The 22,260-nt window shown below is 40.4% G+C and overlaps 4 protein-coding genes across 5 annotated transcripts; 3 read left to right on the top strand and 1 right to left on the bottom strand.

Moving 5' to 3' along the window:
- The first annotated feature begins 1,218 nt into the window (after positions 1-1,218).
- CG5290 (uncharacterized protein) lies at positions 1,219-4,301 on the top strand. The gene is made up of 4 exons (NM_140769.3): positions 1,219-1,536; positions 1,588-1,958; positions 2,013-2,515; positions 2,577-4,301. The coding sequence occupies exons 1-4, from the start codon at positions 1,473-1,475 to the stop codon at positions 4,033-4,035; spliced, it is 2,397 nt and encodes a 798-aa protein (NP_649026.1). The 5' UTR covers positions 1,219-1,472; the 3' UTR covers positions 4,036-4,301.
- On the bottom strand, positions 4,101-5,641 carry Wdr92 (WD repeat domain 92). The gene is made up of 2 exons (NM_140768.2): positions 5,256-5,641; positions 4,101-5,199 (listed from the first exon to the last, which is right to left on the bottom strand). Exons 1-2 carry the CDS (start codon positions 5,528-5,530, stop codon positions 4,347-4,349), a joined length of 1,128 nt encoding a protein of 375 aa, NP_649025.1. The 5' UTR covers positions 5,531-5,641; the 3' UTR covers positions 4,101-4,346.
- A 330-nt stretch (positions 5,642-5,971) lies between these two features.
- Positions 5,972-14,895, top strand: Prestin. The gene is made up of 6 exons (NM_140767.2): positions 5,972-6,552; positions 11,668-12,056; positions 12,121-12,826; positions 12,883-13,626; positions 13,693-13,841; positions 13,912-14,895. The coding sequence occupies exons 2-6, from the start codon at positions 12,031-12,033 to the stop codon at positions 14,513-14,515; spliced, it is 2,229 nt and encodes a 742-aa protein (NP_649024.1). The 5' UTR covers positions 5,972-6,552; positions 11,668-12,030; the 3' UTR covers positions 14,516-14,895.
- A 3,026-nt stretch (positions 14,896-17,921) lies between these two features.
- Positions 17,922-21,964, top strand: Tsp74F (Tetraspanin 74F). Of its 2 annotated transcripts, NM_079408.6 has the most exons (8): positions 17,922-18,018; positions 18,572-18,753; positions 20,228-20,332; positions 20,398-20,484; positions 20,562-20,753; positions 20,972-21,067; positions 21,131-21,427; positions 21,502-21,964. In NM_079408.6, the coding sequence occupies exons 4-8, from the start codon at positions 20,407-20,409 to the stop codon at positions 21,547-21,549; spliced, it is 711 nt and encodes a 236-aa protein (NP_524132.1). In that variant the 5' UTR covers positions 17,922-18,018; positions 18,572-18,753; positions 20,228-20,332; positions 20,398-20,406; the 3' UTR covers positions 21,550-21,964. The 2 variants fall into 2 exon arrangements, with proteins under 2 accessions (NP_524132.1, NP_730317.1); NM_168754.3 differs by lacking the exon at positions 20,228-20,332.
- Positions 21,965-22,260: the final 296 nt, after the last annotated feature.

Genomic DNA, 22,260 nt, shown 5'->3' with positions numbered 1-22,260 from the left:
TTTAGTTAGTTCTACTTCTAAGATATAATGATTCACAAACAATCCATATTAATGTGAGTATTTGAAACTCAAGAATTTATCTTAAATTTAAAAAATTAATAACAAGGTGTAATCTAGTTTGTAGAACTAATTAAAATTCCATTAAAATAATACAGCCGCATTTAGGTCCAATGAGTTGGTAACGGGAAATACCATCCTTATCTTACCACCGGATTTGTTTGGCAGATTCCATTCGACGATAAGTGTTCGCAGATAGACCCACACATCGCAATTAAATGGCACTGATACCCTTTATCGCATCTTGTGCTATTGGGTTTCGCCGGAATATACAAAGTATCTGCCAGATACGATTTCTTTTGTTTCTCCGCCGGCAACTGTACTGCGTTTTTGGGGGGGCTGTGCTCGATGCCAATGCCCCACCCGCACCACCACCCCCTCGGCAACTCAGCGCGTTCTCCGATAGCGACGGCAATCGACGACCTTGACCGTGAAATTTAAATTTAGAAGCTACGGCGGCGGCTAAGACGTAAAAAATAAAATACCACCAAGCTTTTCGAAGCTATCTTCGCCAGTGTATTAGTCATTGTGTGTTCTGGCAATTGCAGAAAAAGCTGCGCTCTATCATCGGTAATTCCCCTGCACTCTCCCAATAATAACAAAGATTCTTTAAAAATAAATTTGTCCATTTCACGAGTTTGCTTCATGTGACTTATATAAATATTCAAGTGAGGCGGGCAGCTATTTTAAAAAGCAATTTAATGAAACATGAACTTGCGTACTGGCGCCGTCGCGACTTGGTCAATGATGTAAATCCGTCTAATTGCACGAAATTGAAGGCAGCACCAATCGGCGCAGGGCGATTTTAGGTAACGTAAGGCTAAAAATAATGTCTGTTCTTTTGATTAGCTGATTTGTAGATGCGTTTGAAATTACCGCCAAGACAAAGTGTTGGTTAGCTTTATGCAGGTCATTTGGTATTTATAATACTGAATTTTAATACCCTTGAAGAGTTCTTCACTTCACTTCATTTGTTGAAAGTTTTTAGATTGCGCGCAATAGACATAAAATGTATTCATTGACAGAAAGGATATTTAGTTGCTACTATTTAATTAGCTTACTAAGATGGTAGAGAGGGACTGCTTGTTATTAGAAACGAGGTATTTTCCTTTAAATTTTCCGCCTTTAGTAGCGATATTTTGGATCAGCTGATTATTTGCGGAACATTCGGGAACTCCCATCACTAATAAACAATCTGCACGATTTAAAAACATTCTAGAAACACGCTTTAAATGACTGTTAAGCAATTAAATTAAGATTGAATTAATTCAAGAAAAACCGTTAACGTACCAACCAAGTAAAGTTTCTCTTATAAAGTAGTAACTTTGCCTTAAATCAAGCCGGTATTTTTAAACACGTGAAGCACGTGGATTGTTTATCCAAAATATACAACAATTTCATCAAAAGCTTTTATAATGGTTGCCGATATATTCAGTGAATATTATATATGCAATTTCAACGATGCGGTGACAGTTGAAGGTACAAATAATAATAATAGCCCGTAATATCTGATATAAAAACTGCCCATAGATCTGCCCGCGGATGAGACACTGCGTCAATTGTGGACCCGCCAGAAACTGTGGACAATAGATGAACTCCGGGAGATCCTTCAACGCTGGCAGGAGCATGTCAAGCCAGATCCGAATGATAATCCCACCTCACAACTCAAGGATTTCCTGCTGCTGATATTCGCTTTTGTTCAAAACAGTTTTACTGGGCCCTTTGACAAACTCGAAGAGTACCAACAAATCCATAGTGAACTAGAGCTGGAGAAACTCGACGCACTCGAGAAACTGAAGGCCAGCGGCGAGGAACTGAATCCAAATGTAAAATCTGTAGAACTACTACTGATTGCCAGGGAAATCCTTGAGGGACTTTTAGAAAACCATCCAGAATCAAAGGTTTGTTGGCTTCAGTGAAATGCACTGCTGTTTATTAATGAGCGATATACTTAGGTCCTGATTTGGTGGCGATTGCGTCTGATCTGCCTGCATCAACATGTGCTGGATGATTTGGCGGCCTCCCTGTATGAGCAGTTTAAGTCAGCAGCTGGACATCTTCAGGCTCATTTCAATCAGTTTGAGAGCAGGGAACTGCAATCCCTGCTACTACTGGAGTTGGCCAATGGCTACCTGCAGTTTCATCGCTCTGAAATAGCCTCCCAAATACTGGATGAACTGTGCAAGCATCTCCAGGTGGAGCTAAAAGTTGAGGGTTTACTAGGAGTACGCACCAAATTCCAGCAGAAGGCCCTGCCACAACTCTGCCTCAAAGTTGAGCATCTAAACGAGCAGCAGCCTCTGCCTCCAGCCGTCCAAACAAATGAGACGACCAAATTGCCAAAACTGCTTCTTCTGGAGGATGACACGCGACTGGAGCGGATACGCTTTGTGGAACTGAAGGACAACGAAGTGATGACGCTTCCCAGTGTTCTCCAAGCTCTGGTGCTGGCCAAAGTGTAAGAATGGCTAATGGTGCATAATATTTTTCTGATATACTAAAATCTTTCCTTTACACAGAAAGCAATTGAAACGCTCAACGCCTAAGGATCGCCTGGCGGATGAACAACTGGAGCCGTATACACAAACCCTACTTTACCAGGAACACGGACCATTCCAAGTCCGGCAGTCAGCCCTTCTTCTAAACTGCCTTCAGGAATCGAATCAAAGAAGGACAGTCGAACGCAGCTGGAAACAATGCGAGGAGTGTGTCAAACTGCTTGACACCTCCGAGGAGGAGCTATCGCTGCGATCCCGACTCTCCTACGGTTTCGCCGCCCACTTGAGTCCCAAGTGGCAGGTGCAGCTACAGCTTGTCGACTTGCTGCGATCCTTGGGCATGACCAAAACAGCTCTGGACATCTGTCTTCGCATACACGCCTGGCAGCAGGTGATCGAGTGCTACACGAGTCTGGAACTCCGTCACAAGGCAGCGGAGATCATCAGGCAGGAACTGGAGAAGAAGCCAACGGCATTGCTGTACTGCCTCCTTGGCGATGCTATCGATGATCCTTCGTTCTATGAGCAGGCTTGGTTGTATTCCAAAAAGACAAGTGGAAAAGCTCAAGCCTATTGGGGCAACCATTTCTATAGGAGTGCGGATTATGCCCAGGCAATGGATCACTTCGAGATTTCGCTAGAGATTAACAACTTGCAGGAAGCGATTCTTTTGCGCTGTGGCTACTGTGCAATCCAACTGGAACGCTGGGAGCCGGCTGTTAAATATTATTTGGCTTACACCCACCTGGAACCCAATGGATTCGAATCCTGGAATAACCTAGCCAAGGCCCTGATTAAATTGGGTGACAAACAGCGGGCCCATCGTGTTCTTGGTGAGGCCTTGAAGTGCAACTACAGCAACTGGAAGGTTTGGGAGAACTACATGCTGGTGTCCGTGGATACTTCCCACTGGGACGACGCCATGCGGGCTTACCAGCGCATGGCGGAGCTAAAGCAGCACTACCTCGATCAGGAAGTGCTAACCCGTATTGTTTACGGAGTTTCCAAGGAGGACCCCGCCGGCTCAAGTGCTCTGATCAAAAGACTCATAAAGCTTCTGGGACAGCAGAGCATTCAACATGGTAACGAGCCTCTTGTGTGGGAACTGGCCGCCTTGGTGGCCCAAACGCCACTGAAGAAGGCCGAGAAACTGGTAAAATCGTATCGTGCGTACACACCGAAGCATTTGGGCTGGGAAACCAAGTCGGAGCACGCTTTAAAAGCCCTAGATCTTTGTTTAGAGGTCTGCGATCTCTCAGTGGCGGCCATCACAGAGCACATTCAAGAGGAAAGTGAGGTAATGATTACCTCTCAACTAAATTCAGCCAGACTGGCGGGAACATCTTGTCTGAATGCTTTGAAGAGAGCCATAAATGTGGATGTATCGGCAGAACAGACTGCAAAAGTGGAGCAGCTGGAAAAACGCATCGAAGACCTGACAAAAATTGTCCAGGAACGAATGAATGCGTCTCGATCTTAGTTATACACTATATAAGGTTTTATACTATTTTGTAATTGCAAAACAAATAAAAAGAGTCATTTTTTATTGTACATGAAATAGTTTATTGCTGATATATATTTGTAAGCTAGTTTTGATTTGTAATATAATTCAGCTCAAGCAGATTATCCAGTTTTTCTGATTTTAAAAGCTATTGCGCATTAAGGATTTATTGTCTAGCAATAGGTGCAATGAAAGTGTATTCATAAAAATATAAACCTATGAATTAACCCATCATCCAATATCACAAGTATGAAGCATTTCTTTAATGGGTTTCTTTTGATGTCCACCATCTAAAAAGTGTTTAGTTTGGTGGTAATTAAAACGCGCACGCTTTGATCGAATGCTCCACAGACGGCTAGGCCCAGTTTGTCTGGATGCCAGTCAAAGCAGTGAACCGGCTGAGAGCTCAAAGTGGCTGCACTAAGCATATTAAGGGCTCCAGCAACTCCCAACTTGTTTCCATCAGAGTCATCAATGACCCTCCTGTCGGGATACTCGTACTGCCACAGGCGAATGGAACCAGTTCCGCCGCCCGTGAGAAAGAGATCCCGATTCTGGGGCAGATGACGAACTACCCAAACGGTGGCTTTGGGTCCGCTGATCACGCCATTTGTTCCCACGCTGCGTCCGGCGTTGCGTTCCTCCACGTAACTAAATCCCTTGGTCGGATGTTGGGTTCTCATATCGAAGACAAGGAGACCGCCCTCCAAAGTGGTGACCGCTAGCTTGTTCATGGGAATGTCCCGGCGATCGAACTCCAGTCCACAGATACCATTCTTCATGGTGGCCTCCCAGCGTACGGAAAGGGATCGCAAATCGAATATCTTTAGATCTCCATTATCATAGCCGGCGGCAACGATGCGCTCCTCAGCGTTGTAGGTATTTCCAAAGGCCACGGCCCAGCAGTCCCGGCGGCCACTGCTGTTGTTAACGCCATCGCCCATTTGCGGCGGCGGCGACATGTCCACCACAGGAGCCTGCCCCTGGCGGATATCCCAGACTTTAACGGCGCCGTCACGACTTCCAGTAACGATTTCCGGAGCACCGCAATCGATTTGTGTGCCGCCAATCGCGTCGATGGTGTTGATGATGCCGTTGTGGGCCTTTACATTGTAGACCGGAAGGTCCGGCTGCTCCATATCCCTGCAAAGAACACATGTCAGAGAAGCATCTAATGACTTAAGCGGGATTATGCTTACAGAACTTGCAGCCTGCCCTCGAAATCTCCGATGGCCATGTGGCGGTTCCTGAGCGAAGCTGCTCCGAAGGTGCCGCATTTGAAGGCAACCTTCTTCTCTACGGACTTCACTTTCACCAGCTTATCCTGGTTGAGTTCGTAGATGTCCATGATTCCGTGCCCGTTGGCCTTGGAGCCCAGAATCACAAACTTGGCCGAAAGGGGCACCCATTTCGTATCGTACACCGTGTAGTTGAGTGCCTCGTGGAGGTGCTCAATAAGCTGGGGCTTGTCCATTTCAACGATCTATATTTCCGTCTCAACTTTATGCTAATATTCCAAAAGCGGCCGGTGAAAACTTAAGGATTTATCAAAAACAAGTTGTTTTGTTGTCATGGCTATCTCTTCCTCTTTTTCAGTGTAGCCGTACATGCAGCGCCTGAAATATACCAATCAGCTGACGGAAATATACCAAATCTAATTTTTAAATAGATAAATTATAACATATCCACTAAAATGCAATATTTAAAAAAATAATAACGCTTAACGTTTGTAAAAAGTATATCCCATTACTATAGTTCACATTTTGTACTCATATAATCAAATAATTTAAAATTTACGAAATAATGTGTGTGTACGATAGTTATGCCGATACATTAGAAGGCATCGGGAACAGCTGTTAATGGTGGTAAGCTTAAAAAGCTTTCGCCACTCTGTGAGTTGAATACTTTTTTCTTCAGTTTTACTGGGTCAGTCGGACGCTGTTTTGCTTCTGTCGCGGATTTTCCACATATTTAGTTTTTGGCGCGAGCATCTTTTTTTGGCGTTCGACCCCCCAATAGCAACAACAACAGCAACAGCAGCAACAACTTCATATATAACGACAAAGAAACACTTTTACGTGTGTCGCAAGCGACGCTTTTCTGCATTAAAAAAAAAACGATGAGATATTAAACGTGCGGGGTTAAATAAGCGAAAATAAATATTATTGAAATAACAAAGCGCAGCTTATAGCGTTGGCTATTAATTTGCGGGCCTTTTAGCCGGTTTTATATAAGTGATAATCGTTTTGGCAGAACAAAAACTCGCTAAAGAGTGCTCAAAGTTTAGCATATTTGCGATGCATGCGCCAGAAAAGTGTTAATCAATTTTTTATTGGCAACAAGTGATACAACAATAACAAAGGCGCTATCAAAAGTTGAAGGTGCCAACAAATCGACGGCAGTATAGACGACTACAAGAACAACAACTACAGCAACAGCTGTACTCGTTGGCAACCGAATTGAGTGCCAACTAAAAATTAATGTAGTTTCTCAAAGGTAAAAGCCACAAAGATTCTTCCATTCTCGGCATGTTTTCACATTCATTTGTATTGCCCAACATTTCCTTACTTCCGCCGTTGCCTTTCGATTTATCGTCAATTTTGGGGACAATCACGTTAATTGTGTACTTTTCAGCTTTTTCATTGGCTTTATTGTTTCTGTGTGCCCTCTCTGTTGTTTTCGGTGCACTTGCACTTGACACACACTCATAGTGTATAATATTTAGTATATAAGCGTTATAGTACATCATGTATATAGTACATATGTTTATGTCATTCTTCCGTTTTGGCGACTTTTTGCCAACCTGTCGCATCGCCCGTTCGGAATACCCTATACTTATTGGGATTTGTTGATAAGCCCACCACGCTGGGGAGAACAAATAGTGAATGGAAACTAATTGGTTTTTTGGTCTGAAAAAAAAAAAAAAGTAAATATTATGCAACACGTAAAGTGCACAATTATAAAGGCAATTATTTCTACAAAAATTCCCCTTAACAGTCGACTTGGTCTTTTTGTAAAAATTATTGGTTATGAATACAGAACCAGATTTAAATAAATCTATAATTATATTTTCTTTCTGACAAATATAAAATTCTAGCTTTATACTTTCCCACAACGAAGCGAATAAAACTTGTGAATTACTTATCAATCAATCGGTAATTTACACAGATTATTTTTATACATTATCACTTATACGTGAACTGTAAAGATTGCCAATAGTCGTTGCCTTGGGCTCAAGATTAAAACCCTCCACTTTCACACCTGTTTCTAATTTGGGATTAAAGTTTTCGCAGCTAATAGCACGCAATAGCTGCAATAATAATCTATAGTAATAAATAGGGAAACTGAGGGATTAATGATAGCACTCATATTGTGCCGGGAAATATTTCATATCACGCGCCTATATTTAACTTGCATATGAGGAAGTATACGCGCACATACAGAAACTTATATGTATGTGATTGAAATGTAGAATATTTAATATTTATTTTCACAACTAATGTGTTTTAAAAATCTCTATATTTTAAATAAAACCTTTCTCGAAATAAGCATTACAGCATCGAGTTCTCACATCATTGTTGATCAATCAACGATGTTCCAATTGATTTCATTTGGTTTGTTTCCACTGCGTTGTCCGAAGTTCGTGCGTGCGCACAGTAGGGAAAATTGAAAATGTTGCAGCCCCAATTTTTCCCCTACTTCCCCCCTCCCTCCGCCACACAGAAATAAATAAATGCCGCACAATCGAAATCTAAACAAAGACATATAAAAAATCTGCCAACTGCCGCACCAGCACTTCTACAGAAGCTAAACAAGGCAAACTCAAAGTCCAACCGATGAACTGCAATTCATATCCAACGGAAGCTAAACATAATCAGGGGAAATGTGTAGCACCCATTGTTTGCAGTTCTGTGGTCAAATCGATGATGAAACTGGACTCCGCCAGCAAGGGTTAATCTACCGATAAGGGTGCGGCACATGCATAAATACCCTATATAGTTCAATATCCAACCTCTGACTTTATTGGTATATTACACAGCGAATTACAGCTGATTTATTCCCTTGATGTATAATATATATATTTGAAAAAGAATCTTAAATATGCAGTTCAACTTTCAAGTCAAGTCAATTTCTTTACTTTGTGAATCATAAGTAAGGCGTCAGGCTATCAACTTGAATATTTAGAAATTAAAAAAATGCTGACCTTCGATGCAAAGAGTTATCATAATTATAAAAAATCGTAAGATATTTACATAAGGAGTATAATATGTTTGTTAAATTCCAAAGAGTTATCATAATGAATATACAAGGGGTCACTAAATGTCAAATTGTTTTATGAGGAGCATGATAAAATAACAGCGCATGTCTACGCTTTCTATCAATTTATTTTGGGCTTAATGAAAGTGACTCACTTTTTACTTGTGAAATATTTTGTTGGACAACCATAATTTTTTGGCTGAATGAATCAGGCAAATCACTTGCTATATGTACATAGGTAAATATTGCCACGATTATTTAGAACTCTACCATCTTTCTATAAATAAGACTGAGTTCATAAAACGAGAGCCAGTGCTTACCTTTTATATTATTTCTATAAAAAAAATAAAGGTAATACAAAAGCTCGCGTGCTCCGTAAATTTTCTCCAAATCCCAGGCAAATATTTTACCAAGAAATGCCCGTTTATGTACTTCAACGTCAGTTTTATCACATTAAGTAGACAGCCTCAGCTGAATGTGGAAAACGGAGACCCCAAATCTGATCCGAATCTTACTATTTGCCTCAGTTTTCTCCATTACCCAGAACAAAGAAGTCGGTGCAAGTGCGTCAGCAAAAGTCACAGCGGATCAATCAACATGATTGAAGTACGTATCTCCGATCCACCGATTTTATTAACCAAAAGTTTTGCGTTATCTGTGACATTCGCTTTGCCCACTTACGCAATCAATATTTTGATATCAAACGCACTGCATATGGTGCCTAGAAAAGTGGGATCGCCAGAGCAAACTGTAACTATTTCATGGCCATTAGTTGCTGATAAGACCCGGGTCAATATATCGACAAGCACCTGTCACCGGAATACCCCTAAGTTTATATATAGCCAAACATAACGAGTTAAGCACTTTCAGCTGCAGTAGTATCAGTATTTTCAATTCATTTTGAACTCGACCTTTCGTAACTTGGAAACGAAAAGCCTTAAAAGCCAACACCGAGGTCTTACTTAAATAAAATGTGAAATGCTTAAATCCAGTTTTAACAACATAAAGTATATGTCATTTCTTCAAAAGAGCCTTAAAATTAAAACGATTGAGAAATTTAGCTAGAAAATACCGTCTGTATATAACCACATAAGCATAAGTACATCTCAATATTGTTTCCCGATTATAAGTTAATATTTTGAGACATTTTATTAATGAACACACATGTTTTAGTCGGCTGAATAGGGGTTTTGTGACTGTGCCGAGGTTAAAACATTGATTACCGAGGTTGATGGAAGTGCTGCTCGTGTTGCTGATAAGCTGAGTGGACACTTTCGATAAGAATTCAGCAGCGATTTTGCCCAGGCGCTTCTATTTACTACACTATTCCAGTTATATATATATATCTATATATAAAACTTTTTCCTTCCTTTCGACTCCCCTTTGAACTAATCTCGCTGTGGTCATGTGCGTTTGGGCCCATTGCATAAGCCATTTGGATTGGGCCAAATGCGGAATCCCGTTTTTTGCACTGTGTTTCCACAGTAACCGCTTCGTTGGTAGAACTAATGAGGTCCCCCTCGCCATTGCCGGCAGTACAACAATGAACCAGGGGCATCACAATTAAACCGGATTGTAGGTGTTTGTTCTATATATGTATAATAAGCTCGTTTTTATGGGAAAATACGTGTTAGTCATTACTTTCGAAAATCGAGCGAAAAGAGAGAGAAATAAACAATTACCGCCGATTTTGGCAATTCAAGTTGTGGAACATAAATTGATTTTGCTAAATCAAACCGTAACGAAATCCACAATAAAAATAATATTTTTTTTCTTTATACATTTATTAAGCATATATAGATTTAAAAAGAAAGTAGCATGTAGATGGCGAATGAGTTGATGGTTTATTTTTAAGAGTATAATCTGTGTGATATTCAATTCACATGCCTTAATTTAAAATGCAAATGCAATTGAGGCAGTTGATCTCGGTAGGCCAGTGATCTATTGATCTACTGATCGATTCCAGATACTTAGCATATAACTGGCGACACATTTGGCTTTTCAATCACCTTGCAAAGCGTTGAACTTGACATTGGCAACAAGGTTTTTCAGCAGATTGCGGCTGAAAAACTGGGGAAGTATTATATCTGTGATGCAAGTGACGTTGCCGAACACAGCTTTCAAAATATATTTTTTGTCGTATTTGTTGTTATGTCTGGCTGCCACTTTGTAGATCCGGTTTATGAAGTTGTTTACTTTGGTTTATGGAGTGCCTTTTAGTGGTCACTTAGCAGGAATTGTGTCAGTTGGCAGCGGGGCTTTAAAGAGTGGAATTATAAGTAATAGCGGGTGTGCGATTGCAACACTTCATTTGTACTGACTAATTGTTCTAAAATCTATAATGTCGTTTTGATTCTAATATTAAATGATATTCTGAAAAATGTATTTCATTAACCATTACGACACAGAAAGTTTAGATCTTTATAATCAAATCGAGTGAACACCTTAACAACTTAATCCAACTTTTTGTAACCGAGTTTGCTTTCAGCTTTTAAGTTATTTCACTAATTTCGCTATTTGCTCGTCATAAACCCTCCTGAAACTGATATTTTTTTGTTCTAGCTTAGACATTTGTCATAAAAGTTATCTACCATGAACCGATTATTATAGGTGATTATGGTTTGAGGCAATGGCAAAACGAGTAAAATGCCCTCTACTGTTATCCCCTTTATCGCAGGTGTATGTTACTTTATTGAGCACTTAGCAAGTGGCTTTCGCCAAACTGTAATTGATGATGAACATCTCTAGGAAATACGTCAACGGTGGACACTTGTCAACGCTGCGTATGCGTAATAATGGCCGATAGCGAAAACTTCTTCAGGGAATTCAACTGATTTCGACTAAAACTTGCGGTCACCCAGAGAACAAATGTTGATGAAATCATTAAACCAATTAGCATTTGGTACGAAATCACGATTTACTCTATCCAAAAATTCGGGGATATTATTATAAATTATCGTACTATGATGATGGATGCCTCAGTCGTGTGTCGACTGTTGTTCTGTGATCGTAAGTGATGATAATCGGTTGCGATTGGTCGATGTTATCTAACTGGTGTTGCAAAAAACGCGATTCAGTGTTTAAGATAATAAGCTTCAAGTGGATTGCCGAAAAATTTTCCGTTTCCTATCTTTTACTTTGAAAGTATCAATGGTGATAAGAAAACAAATTAAGACAAGTACTTAAAGATCTTTAGGAGCTTCAAGAAAGTAATTGCTCTCAGATAAGATGAATTGAAAAATACAAGTTGATTTATTCCCCAAACGTACTTCACTAAGTTTATTTATAAGGTTTATTAAGCAATATGTATACAAATTTTCAGCATACTTAAAATTCTATCATTCTTCTTTTCAGAAACCAAAACACCATCTTCAAACCCTGCCTAAAGGAGCTTGGAAGCGATTAAAAGACTTACGCGATCGCCAGAAAAGACGACGCTACTTACCAATAGAGAACAATTTCCAAGATTCACATATTAACATCGAATCTGGTACCCTATTAGTACCCATTGGCTATAACGAAGAGATACCATCAAAAAAAGCTACTGGAACAATACCCAAGAGACCCAAAGACGCTTTTCCGAATCCAAGTTCTCCAGTTTCTCGCTTCAGGCAGTCGCAATTCCAACGCGACCTACGCATTCATCCCTTTACAGACACCAATGTGGAACGCGGGACGAACCCAAAAGACATAGAAGTAGTGGAAGATATATCCAAAATGCCTAGTGATAAAGAAAGTCCAGAGTGAGTAATATAGGAGTGATATTTTGTTCGCTTTTAGAGATACTTACATCGTTGCTTCTTGCAGAACCAAGCCACTGAACAATAACAATACAAATGGAAACGGTGGCAGTGTACCAAGCAAGCCAAAGATCCAGCCAAAATATAGCATTCACCGAGATGTGCTGACCCATGAGGTGGTGATAAAGCAAACAGGATATGCGGCCAGGGACAAGAGCATACCCTCCTCGCTGCGAAACTGCTGGCGGAGCTGGAACTTCTTTGCACTCTTCACCGGCGTGATTCCCATTCTGCAATGGCTACCCCAGTATTCACCCAGGAGAGATCTTCCTGGCGATATAATCGCCGGCTTCACCGTCGCCATCATGAACATACCTCATGGCATGGCTTATGGCATTCTAGCAGGAGTTTCGGCTGGAAATGGTCTCTATATGGCCGTGTTTCCGGTGCTGGCCTACATGTTCCTGGGGACCTCCAAGCACATCTCCATCGGCACTTTTGCGGTGGCCAGCATGATGACGGCAAAGGTGGTGGATACGTATGCCAACGTAGATGACCACCATCAGATATTGCCTATTAACGCCTTCGGTTTGCAATCGAATGGAACAGCGACTGCGTCCCCACTCCTGCTAATAAATTCCTCAGCGCTTGCGGATTCTGTCTCCTCAACCACTATATCACCTTTTCAGCTTTTAAATTCTACTCTAAATGCGGATCCCATTACTAAAATAGAGGTGGCGACCTCTTTGGCACTTACCGTGGGAATTGTAAACGTAAGTTGTCGCTTAAAAAGGTTTGCCTAAAAAATTAATATTTAATTCTTTTTCAGCTCCTAATGGCCTTTCTAAGACTGGGAACCCTGTCATCCCTTTTGAGTGAACCTCTGGTGAATGGATTCACCACTGCTGCAGCGTGTCACGTGGTTACCGCCCAGCTGAAGGATGTGCTGGGCATCTCAGTACCGCGTCACAAAGGTGCATTCAAGATCATATATACCGTTATTGACGTGATCAAGGGAGTGCCACAAACGAATCTTGTGAACTTTGGCTTTTGTATGGCTGTGATTGCGTTCATGATGATCTGCAATGAGATCCTAAAGCCGCGACTGAGTAAAAAGTGTCGCTTTCCCCTGCCGGCGGAGCTGATCATGGTGATCGGTGGTACTTTAATCTCCAAATGGTTCAACCTGTATGTCGATTACAACGTAAATCCAGTGGGAAAAATACCCAGTGGCTTACCGGAGCCAGTTCTTCCGCGCTTGGATCTTGTACCAAAGGTGGCCGTAGATTCAATTGCCATTGCTATCGTCACCTACTCCATAATCATGTCCATGGGCCTAACGTTCGCTAAGAAGCACGGATATGAGGTCAGACCAAATCAGGAGCTGTTCGCCATGGGCATTGGAAACATGGTTGGCGGCTGTTTCTCCTGCATTCCGATGGCGTGCTCTCTGTCAAGATCGGTAATTCAGGATCAGACTGGTGGGGTTTCGCAGATAGCTTCATTGGTCTCCGCTTCGCTGGTGGTGGTCACCCTAATGTGGATCGGCCCCTTTTTCAGCAGTTTGCCAAGGGTTAGTCTGACACTTTGCTTAATTATTTTTCAACCTTTATTTATTCGTTATTCGTGATTCATTCAGTGCGTTCTGGCTGGCGTGATTATAGTGGCACTGAAGCCGATGTTTATGCAGGCCAAGGAATTGAAAAAGTTCTCCAAGCAGGGCAAGTTGGAAATGTTCACATGGATATCTACCTTCCTCTGCGTCGTTATCATCGATATTGATATTGGGTGTGTTTGATATTTAATTTTGCATTTTCCACTTAAAACCGACAATAATATGTTTATCATTGCTTTACAGGCTTTTGATTGGCATCTGCATCTCCTTGTTGGCTCTGTATATCAAGGGACTGAAGCCGTACTCCTGCCTTTTGGGCTATATGCCAGAGGCTCCAGGCATCTATATGGATCTCAACCAGCATCGAAACGCCATGCAGGTTCCCGAAGTCCGCATCTTCCGCTACAGTGGATCGCTTAACTTTGCCACCAGCCTGTTCTTCCGACGTGCTCTGTACGAGGCCGTGGGCCTGGACAAGATTCCCCTAACGAAAGTCAGCAGCAGCAATAGCAATAGTCCCAGCAAGGGCAGCAAATCGAGTTATTCCCCAGTATCGCAGAACGGAGGCAAGGCGATCAATGGCAAGTTAGAAGAGACGTCAGGTGCTTTCAAGGTGCTCGTCCTGGATTTCTCCATGCTGGGACACATCGATGTGGCTGGATGTCGCACCCTGACGGATCTGAGCAAGGAACTGAAGGTGCGAGGAGCTCGTTTGTTGTTGGCTAGCCCCGTAGATCGGGTATACGATACCCTCGTGCACAGTATGGCCCTTAGCGAAGGACCTTTTGAGATCTTCCCCACCCTGCACGATTGTGTGGAATATGCCAATGCCTGTCGAACAGCGTGAGAGGGTGTTCCTGCTCCAGACACCCCAGTTAACTGGGGCAGAGAGCCAAACCACGTTTTGTGATATGTCCAAGTGATAGCTTGTGAATCGTAGCATCAAAACCCCTTCCTAGTTGCTAAAATCTATTTTAAACTGAATAGAAACAATGTCGCCGTCTACAATCAAGCAGAATAGGCTAAGTTTGTTTAAGTGCCTCCAAAATATTGATTTTTGTACTTAAAGCATACACAGCCCACCAGTCAGGCAACCGAAGAACTTCAATCGATCAATGAAGTGCATTGATTTAGTGCAATTTGTACCAAAATGAACAATTCAAACACACACAATTAGTCCATAAGGTTGATATGTATGGAGATGTATAAACTGTACATAAACATTTCAATGAATTTGTTGCATTTATTCTAATGTGGATTTTAAGCGGGTCGGATTCGAACTTCTAGCACATTTATGAAGCCTACCTTTAGGGTTTCTCAACAAAAGCATTATCGAATGTATTTCATTTTCGAACAAAGTGCTGCATACAAAGTTAGCTAAGGCTGGGTACCGGAAACCCTATACCGTGCATTGGATGGTTCAATTCCTTCTTAGAAAAGAATTTAGAACAGGAACGATGTTTTACAACATTTTTCAAAATTTAAAGGTGCCGCCACAAAATATTTAAAAACAAATTAAATATGTAGATAATTTTAAAAGTGTCATGTAGCCATAATAAATATTGAACATAAAGGAATAGGATTAAAATATAATATGCATTTATAGTTACTACATGTTCTCTAAAACTATTAATTTGTGTGCGGATAGGAAGTTAACAGAGTAATAACAAAAGGAAAATCGCATTCCGTGATGTTCTATCTGAAGAGTCTCATGTAAATATTCAGAAATTAATTAAATTGAAAAACGAAAACATTCTCAGAACTTTCGTCAAACCGTTTTCTGGACAAGACACATAATATACATACGTTGAAATGATTCATATTCATATCATTTATGTACTTAGGATTCATAAGATTGCCATATTGGTTGGAAATGCCTGACCTGATCGGTAGACATTATATTCAGCATTTGGATGACACATCGCCACGTACAATCACTGGAGCTGACACCGACCAATTAGCGGGCACATGACTAAACTCAGATGTATATTTTGGCTATTTGTTTGCCGAATATCTGTGTGTTTTCGTGGGAGGAGGTGGAACATGCTCTAAGCGGTGGCCAAAAGGGAATACAATTGTTCCAACTGATTAGCCATTTAATGACTTTGGCCCGAGGCCACAGAATGCACTTGGAGTTTGTTTGGACTTGTGTAGAGCTTGGGAAAAACTACATGACTTGAGTTGGTCAAGATCTGGGATTCAGTTGCGTTTTGCGGTTGTCCACCAAAATAAATGCCAGCCCTCAAGTTCGAATTTCGGAAGGTCACTTTGCGTGAAAATGTTGTTTATTTATATATAGAATTTTGTGTAAAAAAGTTCCTTTATACTCCTCTAAGCTAAAGTAAATTCTATATAATTAACTATTGATAACCTTTCAACTTTCGCAATGCATTATTCACGAGCACTACACATTCCCATAGATTCATTAATTTATTAATGCAATATGCAAATTTTTGATTGATTGAGATAGCTTTTATACGAAGATCAGTAAGTGGCGAAGGCGTAAGTAGAGTTATAGCAGCTATGATAAGTCATGTGAGAATCAAAAATGTTGCATTTGTTGTTTTTTCAATGTTTCACTTTAGTTTGCATCTGATAATGTATGATGCATGTTGCTGTGTTAACTCGGTTGTATGCGCAGTTCGGTTAACATTTTAATTATATCTTCCACTACCAGTAGTCATTTGCTTGCCTTCCCAATTTTTGACTCATTCCAATCAGTTAAAGTGCCACAATTTAACGCTTCTGACGCTTGTCACCTTCGCCGAGCTCAACGAGGCTTTCAACTCGCTCACACTAATCGGATCTCAGTAAGTATAGGTTCATAGGCGAAATTGACTGGCTTAAAATTAAGAATTCCCCATAATATTAATGATTCTTGGCCACTTGAGCAAGAATAACTGAGCACTAGTCGCAAACTTCGATTTCTGAGCAATATTTTATCATGAGGCGCCTGTGGGACGAGTGTGTGGAAATGGATTTTATGGCATCTATAAAACGCAAAAGGTTCCCACAGCGAGTTTATAAGATGCAAAATCAACAGGCAGAGTAATTGTTTTTCTTTTTTTTATGATTTATTTTTATTTTCGCCATGCAACTAACACATTGGTCGGTGATTACGGGGACATGGCGGGTGGTTGTTGTTAACACGGCCATAAAAGTGCTAAACAAGCCAACAATTTGAGCGCTTTTCAACCGTGCTGTGGAGTGTAAGTAGGGAGGGTGAGCTATTCGTCTATCGGCAGCCAACTTTCTGACCTTAGCTTGGAAACTGCTTAAAAAATTACTCAACTCAGCCAAAACTATTTGTTCGACTAACAAGAAAATTAAGCTGTTAATTGCCAAAGGTTGTCCTTCGGCACAGCAATTGAGTTCGACCAGCAAAAGTAACATGAAACACGGATAATAAGCATATTTTCCTTGTGCTCTCTTGGAACACTAAGCCCTTGAAATCAAGAAAGAAAGATAGCCTCGCCAATGTTTGATTTCTTTTCTAATATTTTCAATTAAATTTCGATATTTATACATACATGATACAGAAGACAAATTCACATACTACGAGCAATAAAAAGAAGATTTTTAGAAAAGTTCCAAGCTTTAAAACTATGATTCTAGAATGCGTAAGAAAGGAACGGACTGACAAACTTGGCTTTATCAAGTTGTCTGATCAACACTCGTATATTGAATATAAATATGGTTGCAAATAGATGCAAATGATCCAACTGAAGAAAGAAAACAATCATTACAAATAATCCTTGTTCAAAAAGTATTTAAACTTAAACTGTTATAACAAAACGGTAACCAATTCGGATAGATTTGCCTCCAAAATCAATTATGCGGACATTGCCATGTGCAGACCGAGAACTAAAACAAATATCAAATTTCGTTTGCTTATCAATATTTATATTTTGCAATTGCCCGAAATGAAACAAAGGTGCTGGCTGTGGACGACGGATCATATTTTGTTTGCTCAACGCATTTTCACATGCCGACTCCGCAAAGGGAAGTGTGGGTAAAAGAAGCCGAAAAATAGATGAATAAATAAGAGAGAAGCACGAAAACATTCAGAGAAGTATTTGCGGTTTGTAAGCGAGTAGAGACTCCCATCTCTCTCGCACCTGCAGTGCTAAGCCTTCGAAAACAGGGGCTCAAGTCGAAGTTGTTGTAATGTCGAGAGACCGAGACCAGAAAAAGCCCAACAACGAAGCTCTTTGTGAGCGAAACTAATAAAAAACCGATCGCCCCGACTGTTCCCACAACCAGTTCCAAGCGAGCTCTCGGGCGGTAGAGTCGTCCCTGTCCCACATATAAAACCATAGTATCATAGCTCCCCGGATCCACTCAATCCCTGTAAGGCGAGACTTAGGTCCATCAAGTGAATCGTATAGTTTTATCCCCACGAAATATCCCGACAGTACAGTGATAACTCCGCTAAGGATAATGCTGCCTTGGCAAGCGTGACGTAACTTGAAAAGCAAATGTTAAAAGCAAGGCGGCAAAAAAAAAGTTGTTTGCCATGGGAGAACTGCAATTGACAATAACAGCAACAGCAATCGAATAAAAACTCAATAACAATTATCAACTGCGAGTGACGCTTAAAACAAATGCAAGAAACCTGTATTAAAAAAGTTTCATAAAAATTCGAGAGCAAATATTAACGAATATTGCATAAATTGCTATATGCGTATGTAAACTTTGCGATCTCTTTTGATCTGAATGAAGTGATCTGAATGAAGAATGAACCAAAAATTTAAACAAGTTAATAAAATCGACCGAAAAAATGAATGAATGCGTCTTCATCAAAAAGTTGTTTATAAATAAAAGTGAAATTAAAAACTCTTCTACTTCTTACCACAAAAATGTTAATTGAAAGGGTTAAAATAATTTCCTTCTTTTTTTATAGCCACTCCCAAAGTTTCTGTGCATTCAAGTGCAACTAAAAATAGTAGCCGTTTCTTTTGTTTTGCTTTGTGTTTTTGCAAAACAACAAATTGAAGGCAATTTACATACACAAAGCTGAGAAAGAAAACCGCCAAAATTGGTTACCTAACGAAAACTTCGTTTGTGCTACGGGACGGCAAACTTGTAAGTGAATTTGCTTATTAGATAATATTTCATTTGTTTTAATTAATCATAAATTTCATACAGAGGTCCTTCAAATGCGACCACTTTCCTATTTTCACTGCTATATTTTCAAGCTTCGAGTATAAACAAGGAGTACATATTTCATATTTATAGCCTCGACCGATTCTGCTCACTAACTTTTAAGCTAACATCACCTACAAATAAAGATTACATACGAGTTTTAAACATAAATGACCTAGTAAAGCTATTATTCCTATGATTACAGATAGATAACAGGGTATGAAAGGAGCATAAAAGAGTGAGCTCAGAGTTTAGTAGATAGTACTTAAAAAGTCTGATTTTCTAAGTTTTTCATGAGTGACAGGACTTGGAATCCGAGCTTTAAGTGATCTATTACCATGTGTAGCACGTACAGCTGAACAATTACCATAAACTTAATTGGTCTCAGCTTACAAGCGGCAGATATAGTGATTCGCCCCGCCGCCAACGCCCCGTCATCATTAATGGCGACTTTCGGATGACTTACTGTCATCTCAGGCACGATTCGGATTCGCTTAACATGATAACGTCGAATGAAATATAGTGAATATTCAGATAGTGTGAGAACATTTTTTTAATAGCCCCGCCAATTACCTGGCGAACTCGACTGCGGCTTAACATATTTGAATTTGGAGAATAATGCTCGAAATGAGATGTCGTTTACCAGCTAGTGGGGTGAAGGGGTACCCGACTGCTCAGCCTGCAATTACTTTTAATTAGCATTTAGAACATCGCACTGCGCCAAGATGATTCAGAGCTGGGACGGCACTCGTAGTTAAACCACTACAATTAGCTGACAAATTTTCGGGCAGGCTATTACTTTGATTTATTTGTTTTGATCGCTCCAACTTCAACGGGGGGAATTCGTCTCGGAATCGCCGCGCAGCGAACCCTTCAAGTGGGCCTAATGCGATGTAAGTAACCAAAAAAAAAAAAAAAAACGCGAGTCTTTAGAGCCGTAACTGACAAAATCCACAAGACGTTGGCAGCCACCGCCGATAATGAACGCTTGTCTAGGCACATAGCGTTGGCAGCTTCGCTGCTCAGTCGCAGTTCCATAAAGTGGGTCATGGTTAAGTGTACTTCGGTCGCTTCGCGGTTCGGACCCGGCTTAGAAAGAGCGAAACGTTCGGCCGAAACCACAGCTGCGCATGCGCATGCGCATGCGCACCACTCGCCAAGCCGAACACCATTGATAGGCAGCCCATATGTTGGAGTGAATCTTACGCGAAAGAAACTCGTTAAAAAGTACATTCTTGAGATTACATCACATTGCAATAGAGAGTAGGCCAAAAATAGCTAATTTGAAATCGGGATGATGAGTTATGATTAACTTGGTTATCGCTAAGGACCTGTTGAAATTGAATGATCTCTAAGAACTTTAACTTAATTAAAGCATAGTGTGAAATTATTTTTATCTGTCTTTGGATTATAGAGTTGTATCGCCATCAAGAACCTCTGCATCTCATCCTACCCCAAATTCCCTGCATAATTCTCCTCGCATCAATATCCTCTGGGGGCTCTTCACCTGTAGACAAAAGTAAACAATGTGAAATCTTTTTATCCCATTGAATTGGTTAATTGAAATGTATTATCCTTTCAAAGGAAGACGATATGGGCTTCAGTTCGCGAATGGACTGCTGCGGGCAGTTCGTCAAGTACAGTCTTTTCATAGCCAACTTTGTGATATTCGTGAGTATCCAGGAGTCGCTTGAATTAAAAAACAATTTAAGAGAAATAAATAATACCAAAATATATGTATTTTCCAGGTGGGTGGAGCGATTGTGTTTTGTCTCACCCTGTGGACTCTGGTGGATCGGAGTTTCGTCAATGAGTTGCTCGGTACAAATCTTTTCTCGGGTGCTGTCTACGTCCTGCTGGTTACATCGATTATCATTTGTCTGGTGTCCTTTTTGGGTTGTGTTGGTGCCGGAAAAGAAGTCAAATGCCTCCTCCTAACAGTAAGTAAACAACAAACAATAAAAACAAAAATTTCATTTTATTAAATAATTAACTTTGTCCTTTTTGGAGTAATCATATCTGGATTTGCATATTTACAAAGATACCATCTAAAGAAATGATCTATTTGATTTAATCTTCTAAATGTTGTCAGTCTCTTCTTTACTATTATGCAAACACCATTTAGCTAAAAAATTAACCACTCGTTTTCCCTTTGCAGTATTTCATAATAGTGGCCCTAGTTTTCGTGACCATGCTAATTGGCGGTGTCTTGGGTTACGTGTTCCGCGAACGAGTTCAGCAGACCATGCGGCAGGTGAGGCAAATCCATCGATAACAACACGTGGGTGGCACATTAACCCTTACCAATATCCCATAGGAAATGCGTTCCACGATGGCACTATACGGAAGCAGGAGGGAGATCACCCAGGCCTGGGATTTGACCCAGGAGCGACTACAGTGCTGCGGAGTGGATACGTGGCACGACTGGAATAGGTACGGACCAGTGCCTGAGTCCTGTTGCCAGGAGCTTTTCGGTGGACAGCGTAAGGAGTGCACAATCTTCCCGACCATTACGAATCTGTACAACCAGGGATGCCTCTATGTGACGACCAACTTCATCAGGGATCACGCGGCGGTTATTGGAGGTACATCCATAGCGGTGGCCATACTGATGGTAAGTGAACGCCTTTCTTCGGTAGCAAAATTATTATATAATATATAATTAATTGGAATTTGGTTTATTTTTAGATCTTTGGCATGATATTCTCCTGTCTACTATTCAATATGATCGAATAGCGCCAACGAGGAGGGGAATCCCATGGTCACGCAGGAAAATCAGATACCAAGGTCCACAGTCCAGAAGAAACACATTTTTAAACATAATTCGCTGGAGTTAAATTAAGAGTATTATCTGAGTGTATGCTAATGTTAGATCTGCACAGATCAACTGTCCGCTTGTATTATGTATTGTATTGTATGTATATACGTGTTTAGATACGCATAACTAGTGAGTATTGAACTTAGTAGGGATTCTATTGTTATTATCTGTTGCATAAATTTGTATTATTTGTGTGAAGTTTTGTAAATTTCCTCTTAAGCCACCGTTATCAACAACCCATTACAATTGCTAGTTTTAAGTGAGCTTTTCAATACTTAATAGAGAATTTAGATGTCTGTCCATTGTTGTTTTCAATAAAAATTAGTTAAAACCAAATACTTCGGAAATGTTTATATATATTAATATTTTTTATTTTTAATCCAATTATCATTAAACGATATGTTGTGATATGAGTATAAAAAAAAAACGAAAAAGGATAAATATTTAAAATGATCTGGTCCATGAAATATGTCCATGTTACGTAAAAATTTGTATTTAAAAAACGGTTTAAAGTATTAAACTGTTTTTGATCGAAGCTTTAATCTACATGCAATATTGTTGCATATTTTTAGGTTTTTTTTGTCTTAAGTCACATTTTTGAAGCGGGAAAATAGGGAAAGTATGGATCA

Source organism: Drosophila melanogaster, chromosome 3L (genome assembly GCF_000001215.4).
Source record: "Drosophila melanogaster chromosome 3L".
Lineage (NCBI taxonomy): Eukaryota > Metazoa > Arthropoda > Insecta > Diptera > Drosophilidae > Drosophila > Drosophila melanogaster.
The sequence above is the reverse complement of the archived record's forward strand: the minus strand, read 5'-3'. Positions and strand labels throughout refer to the sequence as shown.